At 42.7% G+C, this 12063-nt stretch overlaps 1 protein-coding gene across 1 annotated transcript in view; it reads right to left on the reverse strand.

Annotated features, from left to right (window-relative positions):
* The window catches only part of SPTBN5 (spectrin beta, non-erythrocytic 5), a 250075-nt gene that overhangs the window by 132380 nt on the left and 105632 nt on the right, over positions 1-12063 (reverse strand). Inside the window, 2 exon segments of the mRNA XM_044271814.1 lie at positions 9755-9865; positions 10840-10954. Coding sequence (XP_044127749.1) covers positions 9755-9865; positions 10840-10954 — 226 coding nt within the window.

Genomic DNA, 12063 nt, shown 5'->3' on the forward strand with positions numbered 1-12063 from the left:
TGAGGAGCCTCACAGAAGGAATCTTGGTGACTCAGAGAGTGCCGCATTCCACTCATTATTTATCAGGCCTGGCTTCCTATGGTTCTGAGTTGTGTCTGGTAATGTCAGAGAGCAGCTTGAGTAGTGTAGTAGTGCCAGGAGTCAGACCATAACTGGTCTGATACTGGAGGATTATCTGAAGAATAGACCACCAAAAAATCTTAACGTTTGGTACACACTGCAATTGCACAAAATTGAGGGACTTTTTGGGGTTTTCAGGCAACGCTTGGGACTTTTCAAAGTCGCGGGCAGTGTGTGGTGGCATATCTGGTCCCTCACATATACTATAATCTGCACCAGGAACATGGCACAGATTATAGCGTAAATCTGCACCATCTCGTTTCCTGGTGTAGATCTCTTTTTTTAATCAGATATCTTTTTATTCATTTCCTTTTCCAACCAGTAGTTGGTTTTATCTATCTCAGTAACCGTCATTCTAGATTGATATACATCTTTTAAAGTAGTGTAAAATGCCCCACAAGAGGGACCAGCCTGTGCCTTGATAATAGTGACACGTAAATGGCCTGCGCTTTCCCCCTCTGTAAATAACTTTTGGGTTCTAAAAAACTGCTTATCCCCAGATGTAGATGTTCCTTCAGCAATCATTGGGCTTCCTTCCTATTAGCTGAGTTTTCTGGTGATGGGTTTTCAATATATTTAAATTCTGTATACAAAACTCTGAGGCCTCTTTCACACGGGCGTCATGTTTTTTGCCCGGATAAGAGCCGGGTGCGTTGCGGGAAAATGCGCGATTTTTCCGCGCGAGTGCAAAACATTGTCATGCGTTTTGCACTCGCGTGAGAAAAATCGCGCATGTTTGGTACCCAAACCCGAACTTCTTCACAGAAGTTCGGGCTTGGGATTGATGTTCTGAAGATTGTATTATTTTCCCTTATAACATGGTTATAAGGGAAAATAATAGCATTCTGAATACAGAATGCATAGAACAATAGGGCTGGAGGGGTTAAAAGTAATAAAAAAGTTAACTCACCTTCTCCTCTTGTTCGGGTAGATGCCGGTCTGTTCTTTAGCTGTGGGCTGAATGACCTGAGGTGACGTCAGATCACATGCTCCAATCACATGGTCCATCACCATGGTGATGGAGCATGTGATCTGACATCACCACAGGTCCTTCAGCCCACAGCTAAAGAACAGACCGGCATCTACCCGAACAAGAGGAGAAGGTGAGTTAACTTTTTTATTATTTTTAACCCTTCCAGCACTATTATACTAAGCATTCTGTATTCAGAATGCTATTATTTTCCCTTATAACCATGTTATAAGGGAAAATAATACAGTGAATAGACTGTCACCTAGAACCCATGCGTGAAAATCGCACCGCATCCGCACTTGCTTGCGGATGCATGCGATTTTCACGCAACCCCATTCATTTCTATAGGGACTGCGTTACGTGAAAAACGCACAAAGAGGAGCATGCTGCGATTTTCACGCAACGCACAAGTGATGCGTCAAAATCACCGCTCGTGTGCACAGCCCCATAGAAATGAATGGGTCAGGATTCAGTGCGGGTGCAGTGCGTTCACCGCACGCATCGCACCCGCACGGAAAACTCGCCCGTGTGAAAGGGGCCTGAGAGTTCTTTAGTCAGAGCCCTACTTTTTGTCTTATGCACATTTTTATTTTTTTCTAACATATTTTATTCTTAGGATTCCAGCACGTCAATAGATATACATAGTAAGTCATACATTACTGAGGTATACAAATTGTTATTCAGTAATAACATGTTATCCATTTTTGGCTTTTTCAGGACCCCCCTCCCACAACTCCCAAACTCTCTCCTTTCCCCTCCCCCCTACTCATCTCAGAAATGGAGAAAGTACCATCTTTGTGAAAAGTGGTATTTGCTGCCTACATGAATAATGCTAACAGACAATGTTACAAAATAGGTCAATAAACATGAATCTTATTTTGAATTCAGACATCTCATTTTTCATCTTTCCTGATCTTTAAATAGCTTGTACCAAGGATCTGCTGGATCCGATAACATTAATGTTTTTAATATAAAGCCCTCTAACATACGCCTTCCTTGCGTCCCATACCATGGCTGACTAAGCAGATCAGACATTATGATCAAAGACGACTCCTATGGCCCCGGAAATCACAGTGCCCGTATCCACTAGATAAAGCCAGAACGTGTTCAGATGCCATATAGGCCTTGACGTATGTGCTAGGTTTTCCAATTTCAGCTGTACCAAAAGTGGAGAATGGTTGGAAATACTCCGGGGGAGATACTGTAGGAGACCTCCTGAGTCACAGCCAGTAAAGACGGAGACCCATTCATCAAATCTATCCTGGACAATGAGTTGTGTGAGGAGGAGCAAGAGTATTGCCGCTCTCTTGGATGCTGGGTCCTCCAAAGATCACATAGGTCGACCTCCAAGAACAATCTAGCCATGGAAGTGGGAGAACTAATCATTTCTGTGGCATCTGGGGGTACTGGGGAATTTGGCGGTAAATGTTAGAATTCTTTTCAGAATTTCACTCAAATATGGTGGGGGGGATATATACTGCGACCAGTATCAATATAAAATGATATACGGAGAAGGCAATACATATAAACCATCCTTCGCTATCAATGCATGTGTCCCTAGCTGCAAAGGGAAGGGTTCTGTGTACCAGGATACTAACTCCTCGTGCATGTGTGGAATGGGTAGAGGGAAACTCATGCGTCAGCCACGCCCTATGGATTAGATGTGTTTTATCAGGAGTAAGATGTGTTTCGGAGAGACAAAGGATTGCTGGCTGATGCATTTGCAGAGTATGGACGACAGCATGCCGTTTGGTGGCCTGGCCCAATCCAGTTACATTCCAGGCAATAATTTTAAGAGTACCCATCATAATGCAATCTCCAAAAAAAAGCTGACCCAGTGCCGCCTGACCCGGGGGAGCCACCACATATCTCAACAGCAAACATACATTGAGTCTCGTTTCCCACCCAGTCCCACCCTAACATTCCCACTAACAAAGCAGACATATCCCCCTACACTGAAGAACCGGGGGGTACAAAAAAAAGAATAAACCTGATCCGTAAATACAGGCAGAGACTGCTACGGTGAACAAAAACGTCTGTCTTGACGGTGCTGTGTCAGCGCTAGGGCCTGGCCCTTCATAATGCTGTAGCCCACTACATTTCAGAACAACCCGGAACTGGAAACTGAAAAAAAAGATAAGAGAAAAAGGAAAGTTCTCCCCCGCAACATGGCAGTTAATCATCAAAGAGTCCAGTAAAGAGTTAACATATACATGGCTTAACTGGCACAATACTGGATGCTGCTTAGATACACCAGAGAGTTCACCGCGTCTTCAGCTGTTGCCACGTAGATCTCTTTAATGGACATCCAGCCATTGACACGCTTCCACAGGGTTTTCAAACAGGTGTATTGTGCCGCCCGCCACTTGCAGTTTAGCGGGATATAGCATTGAATAAGGCAGTTGTAAAGTTCTCAACTGCTTTTTAACATCCAGGAAACGCGCTCTCCGTTTTTGGACTTCCACAGACAAATCCGGAAATGAGGATACTCTTTTCCCGTTTATACTTAGGTCTGCACAATCTCTTGCACCTTTCAGGATGGCATCCCGATCTCTGAAGAGTAGCACTTTGATCAGGAGGGGTCTTGGTGGCGCCCCTGGAGGTGGAGGGTGGAATGGCACACGATGCGCCCTTTGAATAGCAAAAAGTGGAGACAGTTTCTCTCTTTCAATTTCGTCAGCAAACCATTTTACCATAAATGCAACAGCGTCAGTTCCTTCAGCTTGCTCGGGCACACCAATTATTCGGACATTATTACGTCTCAGACGGTTTTCAAGGTCATCAGACTTAGAAATTACACGTTGCAGATCCCTTTTTACTTCCACTGCGCTCAGACAACTCTCTAACGCGCCAGATCTCTCTTTGACTTGCCTCATATCTTGTCTTATGAGAGAAATATCTTCCTTCAGTCCCCCATATGCGTATTTAGTGAGGCCAGCGCCACCCCACACTGTGCTGCCGCTTTACACATATCCTTAATGGTGGGTTCTATATCAGAGCTGGCTCCCAGCTCCAATATGGCACTGACCTCCTTCTCCACAGGTGGCGAAGAGCACTTCATAGTATCGCTTGTTCAGTATCCATTGCTGTGAGACTTGTGGATGGCGCCGAGGTGCGGGCAAACTTTTCCAGCCACGCAGCCACCTCAGACATTTTAGCTCCGTGCACGGCGCCATGTTGCTTAAGCGGCATGGAGAGACTGCACTCCTTCCCCTCCTTAGCTTTCTGGCGCGTCATAGGGCCGTCAAAGAGGGCGCTAGAGAGCGGGGGAATTGGGTCCACACAAGCTGCCTCCAAGGTGATCGGCGATGGAGTGGGCAAACTGAGTATTTTCTAAATATTTGGCCAGGAGCTCCACAGCGTTAGTCTGCCTACATGCCCGGTCAGGCCACTTTAGAGCTTCTCAGGTAGATGTGACTCTTCTCAAGGCCTGGGCTGCAGTAATTATGATGCCGGTTCTCAGCAACCACTTACTATTAGCTCATGAGTGACACAGCGCGGACATTAGCATTTCTGTCACTATTTTATGCTGCCCTTAGTGAGATCAGCAAAGCGCACAGTTTATGTCGGAATTGTATAAAAATTGCAAATCCATCTGCATATTGCAGATTTGCTTTATTATGGGGAACACAATTATTTACTATGACAGATGTGTGAGGAGTGGCGACAGGTTTTCTTCAAAGGCAGAGAATCAGGATATCAAGAAGATTACAAATGCAACTCCTTTCACACAAATTTAAAGGATAACTGTCACACTTAGACCCCAATTTCAATTTTCATATATGTAGTTACTAATAACATGATATTCCAGAATCAGTTACTATTAGACTGACTTACCCCATATTTAATAAGATTCAACCCTTAGCAACCAGTCTGCATAAAACTGCAATTTCACTATTCAGTTAAGATGGCCGCCACTGCCCTCACTAGCCAGTAACCATAGCCCCCCAAAAGTGTCAGTAACCAGAGCCCTCACCCTAAAGGGTTAATCTCCTGCAGCACAAAGGGGTCCTCTTACCACATGTTGCTTTCATTTATACACTGAGCAGACGGCAGATCTCCCTTCCCTGGTCTGTGCTGCTCCAACTCTGCATTGTCCCAGTCTGCTGAGTGAGGGAGCGTCTGCCAAGCGCAGGGACAAGGAGAAGTGCACACAGCCCAGGCACTGTTATCAGCTGCTGGGGAGGACCTGGCTTTAATCATTTACACACAGTCCCTGGCTGTCAGTAATCTGACCTTGCAGGCTGCGTGCTTCTGCGTCCTCTGTCCTTCAACACATAGACGGACCCTGCATAGCAACCCTATTTTAAGCACAGGTAAAAGTAGGCAGTACAGGGAACAAAAATTTGGAATTAAGGGGTAATTGAATACACAGTGAAAAGTTGAAATCGAAAATACGACAGTTATACTTTAAAGCACTTAAAGAGGACATGTGAGCTCTTCTCACTCGGCTGCTTTAGTAAAGAATTGTATTAACCAATAAATAATTCTAGAGAATCCTTTCTGTTTGGCACCTGTATTCTGTTATCACTCCTAGAAATGTATGACTACTGGGTGTTACCAGTTGAGAACACGTCCCTACACATTCTGACAATGTCCAAACAGCACTGGCAGTGTCAGACTGTGTATGGACATACCCTTTTTTATGTGCACTGGTAACACCTAGTTCTCAATGTATTCACACATTTCCAGAAGTAATAACAGAGGAACAGTCTAACACTGTCATGGTCTTACCTTCTTACTGTTCTCCTTCGTTTGACATGTGCTGGCGGCCATCTTGGTTTCTGGGTTTCTTGTAGCCTCCCACCCTGCGGCTTCTCCTTCCCACTGGGAGGAGCTGGATGCCTGCTCATATATATAGGAGGTCTGTGGCTTCAGTTCCTTGCTTGGTCCTCCTGTGTTCACATGCTTCTAAGACTGCTGCTGCTTCTGGTTCCTGATCCTGGCCTCGTCTGACTACCCCGTTGGTTCCTGATCCTGGCTTCGTCTGACTACCCCATTGGTTCCTGATCCTGGCTTCGTCTGACTACCCTGCTGGTTCCTGATCCAGGCTTCGTCTGACTACCCCCCTGGTTCCTGACCTCTGTCTACGCAAGACCCTGCTTCGGTTTAGCCATCCGTTTGGACTTTTGCTTACAGCTTGATTTTCAATAAAGCCTTCTTATTTCCACTTATCTCTTGTTGTACGTCTGGTTCATGGTTCCTTGACAAACACGTATTCTCCATGAAATAACTATTCTGGTAGTACTCACTAAGTAGTTACTACAGGAAACATGTCAGTAGTGGTGACAGATCCCCTTTAAAGGAGTTTCTCACTTTAGTAAATGGCATTTATAATGTTTGATTTCTGCCTTGATGGCTAATAAAATATGTTCTAATTGGCAGATCTAAGCTACAATTATAGATGAACACGCTCTAAGAAAGCTCATAAGGCAAGTTGTACAGTTCATGTATTTTACTGAGCACATTAAAGAGGACCTGTCACCACTCCTGACATGCCTGTTTTAATAGCTCCATGCATTCCCCGTGTAATGACAATTCTGGAACAGCTATTCTTATGACTCCATGTTGTGCCGTTCCTTTATTATTTCTACTAGAAGTTATGAATTAATTGCTAGCAGTCTGCAGTAAGGGTACAGAGGGGAGGTAAGCAGTTGGGGGCGTGTACCTGCACAGTCTGACAATGGCAGCACTGATTGGACAGAGTAAGTCTGTGCAGGGACACGCCCCCAACTGGTTACCACCCCTCTGTACCCTTACTGCAGTCTGCTAGCAATTCATTTATAACTTCTAGTAGAAATAATAAAGGGATGCCACAACATAGAGACATAAGGATAAATGCTCTAGAATTGTTATTACATGGGGAATGAATGAAGCTATTACAATAGGCATGTCAGGAGCGGTGACAGTAAATTGGAATACCCTTCTAAGGGTGGTTTCACACAGATTTGTTTTCTTTTTAAAGACACGGTTTCTGTTCTGTAGCAATTTTTCTGTGCCACAGTCAGAAGTTTATCCAATACAGCAGGACAGTATAAGTCTTTCTTTAGGTGTCATTCCATTTGAATCCACTTCTTTCTTTGGCCCCAAAATGCATAAAAAACATAGTTTTTTGACAAAAAAGGTGGGTGTGAAATTACCCTAAAAAGGAATCATTTGTGCTGTAATAAATAACAAAATATCTTTGCGATACCACGTCGTTTTTCAGTACTAACATTCCCACATGAAAACTTTGCCTGATTGAGGCCTCTTATTTGTGAACATGAATTTTTTAACGTATTCATACTTTTAATCTGAAAATATCAAACAGTAGATACTACAGGGCAGTATAGTGTAAATGCCTGCCGTCTGCAACCTGACAACTATTTTTTAACATAACTACTTTAACATTTGGACACAGAAATAAATACTCGTGTAAATCAGGTCATGAGATTTCAGGACTTTAATAATGTGTCTTCATCTCTTAAGGCTGACATTGTATAGAAGGCACATAGCATTTATGGTAAGGATAGTAAATATAATTTCTTTTTAAGTTTCAGTTGCTTTTGACCTTCAAGCGCCAAAATTAGATTGAAATGTTTATGGTCCAATTACAGCTCTTGTTCTATTTGTACCGCTCCTCAAAAATAGCGTTCGCTGTTTTGGGACATGTACAGTAGTGAAGCAACCGTGAATATTCCCCCTCTGAATACAAAAAGTCTAATGGTGGAAAAAAGAGAATACTCTGACAGCAAAGTGCACATGTACAGTAAATCTGCATTTCACCACTGCACATAGAAGAACAGGGTAGTCTGAACCCATAGACTCAGCTGGCGTCTAATACTACGCCGGATGTGTCATGTATATTACATGTGTATCCCAACCATTCATACCAAATAAACATAGGATTAAGATGGATATGGCTCCAGAAAGACCTGTTCCTTTTATATGAATTTAGTTTTTTTCCTATACAAACCAAATTTTGAGTGTGTGAAACGTTAACAATTTACAGTAGTAAAGGCAATTATTTGGTGGAAAACCTATGGCTCAATAACTTGTATTGCCAACATCAGAAATCTTTGCATCACTGCATGTAAAACAAAGAATTTCAGCATAGGTTTTTCTGGAAAGACTGAATGTTTTCCTTTGTAAATTACTAGCATACTGAACATATGTCAGAAACAAGTAGGAAACAGATGAAAGTACAATATAACTGCAGGACCTGACTACTGAGCATTTGTTTGTAGTCTGAAACCATGGCGACACACAGGTCTTCACAGGGTCTGTAGATCCAAAACAGTAAGATAAAAACACATGAAACCATGGAGACAAATGTCTTCATTGGAGCTTTATATTCATTACAGTACAATAGCCTCTACCATGGATACAGGATGAGGTTGGGTATACAGGTTCTGTATTGTACCCTGTGGCACATTTGCCCACAGATGTTACAGCTGGGCCTATAGGTCCTGCACACTCATCAGTTGCTGAAGCTGGTGTACTAGCTGGTCCCATAAATGCTCGACTGGTGACCGGGCAGCCAAGGAAGTGTTGCAATCTGGTGGAGACATTCCTGGGAAACCCTTGTTGTGTGTGGATGAGAATTATCCTTCTGCAAAATGTCAGCCGTTAGTGTCCCTCATATATCACTACTAGGGGTGACTGTCATATGTGATGGCTCCCCGGATCATCACATGAGCAGTTAGGGTATTGTGTTGCTCCGCAGCAAAGCTAGACGCGCTCACCACGAGGCCTCCGTATTCAAACCCAACTGTTGTCAGATCCAAAACAGAACCTGTTTTGGATCTGATTATACGGTTACAGTCCGTAGAAGTCTAGGTTTCTCGTTCAGGACACCACTGCAAACAAAGGTGGCAGTGGCTGGCTGTCAATGGCAGGCCACATAATGGGGACTGTGACACCAAATTTCCATCTGCTTAGCACCTCGAAATAGTCCAGGCAGATACAAGGGTGTGTAATGAAGGTGACCCCTGTGTTTGGACAGTGGACAACGAAACGGGGGGAGCTGCTCATGCATGTCGATGGATCAAACAAACCTCTCTAATAGTGGTCGTTCTGGGCCTGTCCGCAGAGTTTTGCAGCAATACGACATTTCTATCTGGGCGCCAGATTTTTTTATTTCTCTTTGTCGGCGAGTCGAAATAAACAGATTTTAATGAGATCCATCGGTTTCCTACAGACTCTCCATCATTTTCTTGGGCAAGAATAACAGCATGCCAATTTCTATGACTGAAACAGCGGTGGAGGTTCCTCATCAAATCTACAACAGAGATATGGCTGTAACCTAACTTGGTTTATTCAGTAAAGGATAACTTGGGGCTGAAAAATAGGTTAGCTACTACATACAAGATCAAGTCACTTTCAATTAATTCAGTTATCGTGACCCGTGAAAAGCCAAAGAGAGATAATTTATATTGGGTCATGTAAAGGAGTCTCTATCAAGTTCACAGTCAGTCAGCACATTTCCCCTCTGGACTTCCATCTCCCTCATTCTGAAGGCTTAGTGCCATTAACACATGATCGACGTCTGTACTGAAACATGAGCGAGACGTGTGAATGCTTTAGAGAGCCGTACCACATCAGCCATGTAAGAGGAGGGAGGGTCGTGTGTGGGGAGCACGGGGGCTATGATTCTCTAGACATGCAAAGTAATGAATCGTTTACCTGCTGCTCATTCCCAGACAACTCGTGTTCCAGGGCCTCGTGTTTACGCAGCTGGGACTGGACTCCGCTAAGGTCTTTGGCAATGTCATCTGGAATGCTTTGGGATTTTTCCTGCCAGGCAATTAAAGAAAAACAACACTTATGCTTAGATATCTAATGATCAGTTCACAATATGCTGTACTAAATGATCTCTCTCTATTTTTTTAGCCCATTAGTGTAATATCATATTTCTGGTACCAATTATCACCAATGCTTATTACACAGTGGGAGATAAATCACTAAAATGGGACATAAACTGCTCAGGGCAGTAACTGAAAGCAAACTAATATGTTATAATATGTTGAGGGCCCTTTACATGGGCCAAGAATCACGCAGATTATCGCTAACGAGCGTTCATAGTAATGTTTGTTAGCGATGATCGGGTGGTGTAAATGTACCGCCGTTCATCGGGTAATCACCAATGTAAATGTACCACAAATTACCCAATGAACGAGCGAAACAATTCGATAGTTTGTGCGCACACAAAAGTGAACGTTTCCCGGCAGCAGATGGTGCCGTGTAAGCACGATCTACTGCCGGCAAACAACGACTCAGTATGGGGAAGAGCGATGGCATTAGTTTGGAGGAGGTGGAGGAGATCGCGGCACGTAAATGCATCGGTCTACTCCGCTAGCGATCAGCAGATTGTCGGGAAGGAATGCTTCCTTACCCACTATCTGCTGTAATATAGTGCCCTGTAAAGGGACCTTTACTTTGTAGGGTAGATATAGTCATCTGTGTGCATGTAGACAATGGATAACTTCCATTGTTATTTCAGGATCTATGGAAATGATGAGTTGACCTAACAAAGGGGTTCTCATCAAATATGTTTATTACATTTGCATGGGAGCGGTGATAAATGTTTTATTGTTGCCAGCCTCCCGATCACTAGGCCTTTCAACCATCAACCTTATATGTTCCTTTTACCTCCTACTTATTTAATTTTCTCGGTGCAGTACTTTATCTCTTTATCCCTGGTAATTTTGATTAACTTGTACTGATGTAAGAAATGCAGAACATGAATGATATTCATAGATCATATTAACCTCTATTTGAGAGAGGGCTTCCTTTAAGTCCCAAAAACACTTATGAACATCTTCAGCATTTTGCAGGCGCTTTCTTCGTTGCTTAGTTAGTTCCTGAAGTTCTTCCCAAGATGCCCTTTAAAACAAAACAAAACAAATAATATATATCACACAAAAAAAAAAACCAATAGCAGAATGTTTCAGAGATTAACCCTTTCAGGACCGGGCCCATTTTTCACCTTTCTGCCCAGGCCATTTTTAGCAAATCTGAAATGTGTCACTTTATGTGGTAATACATTTAAGACGCTTTTACTTATCCAGGCCATTCTGAGATTGTTTTCTCGTCACATATTGTACATCATGACAGTGGTAAAATTGAGTCCAAACATTAATTTTTTTTATTTTTTTTAAATACGAAATTTACCAAAAATGTTGAATAATTTGCCAAATTCACATTTTCATTTCTCTACTTTTATAATAAATAGTAATACCTCCAAAAATAGTTATTACTTTACATTCCCCATATGTCTACCTCATGTTTGGATCATTTTGAAAATTAAATTAAAAATTTTTGGGACGTTAGAAGGCTTAGAAGTTTAGAAGCAAATCTTAAAATTTTTAAGAACATTTCCAAACCTCAATTTTTTCAGGATCAGTTCAGTTATGAAGTCACTTTCTGTGGCTTACATATATGAAACAACCCATATTTTTTCTGCAACACATCAAAGGTTAACAGCCAAAAAAAAACTCAAAATCTATTACCCTGAATCTGGAGTTTACAGAAACACACCATGTGTGCTCAAAAACTGATGTATGGGCACACAGCATGCTTTAGGGTGGAAGGAGCACCATATGGCGTTAGGAGAGAGGATTTAGCTGGAATGGTAATTGGGAGCTATGTCACATGTAAAGACACCCTGAGGTGGCCCTACAGTGGAAACCCCCAAAAAGTTACCCCATTCCTGAAACTACACCCCATCAATAAATATTTCAAGGTGTGTAGTGAGCACTTTGACCCATCGGGTGTTTCACAGAATTAGGAAACGCTTGGCTGTGAAAATTAAAAATTACTATTTTTTCCAGAAAAAGTTGCTTTACAACCAAATTTTTCACTGTCAAAAAGGGGTAACAGGACAAAATGCACCCCATATTTAGTTCCCCATTTCCCCCTGAATACGCGAACACCACATATGTGTTCAAAAAATTATGTATGGCGCATAGCAGGGCTCTAGAGTCAAACAGCTA

This window comes from Bufo gargarizans, chromosome 11 (assembly GCF_014858855.1).
Source record: "Bufo gargarizans isolate SCDJY-AF-19 chromosome 11, ASM1485885v1, whole genome shotgun sequence".
In the NCBI taxonomy this organism is placed as follows: domain Eukaryota; kingdom Metazoa; phylum Chordata; class Amphibia; order Anura; family Bufonidae; genus Bufo; species Bufo gargarizans.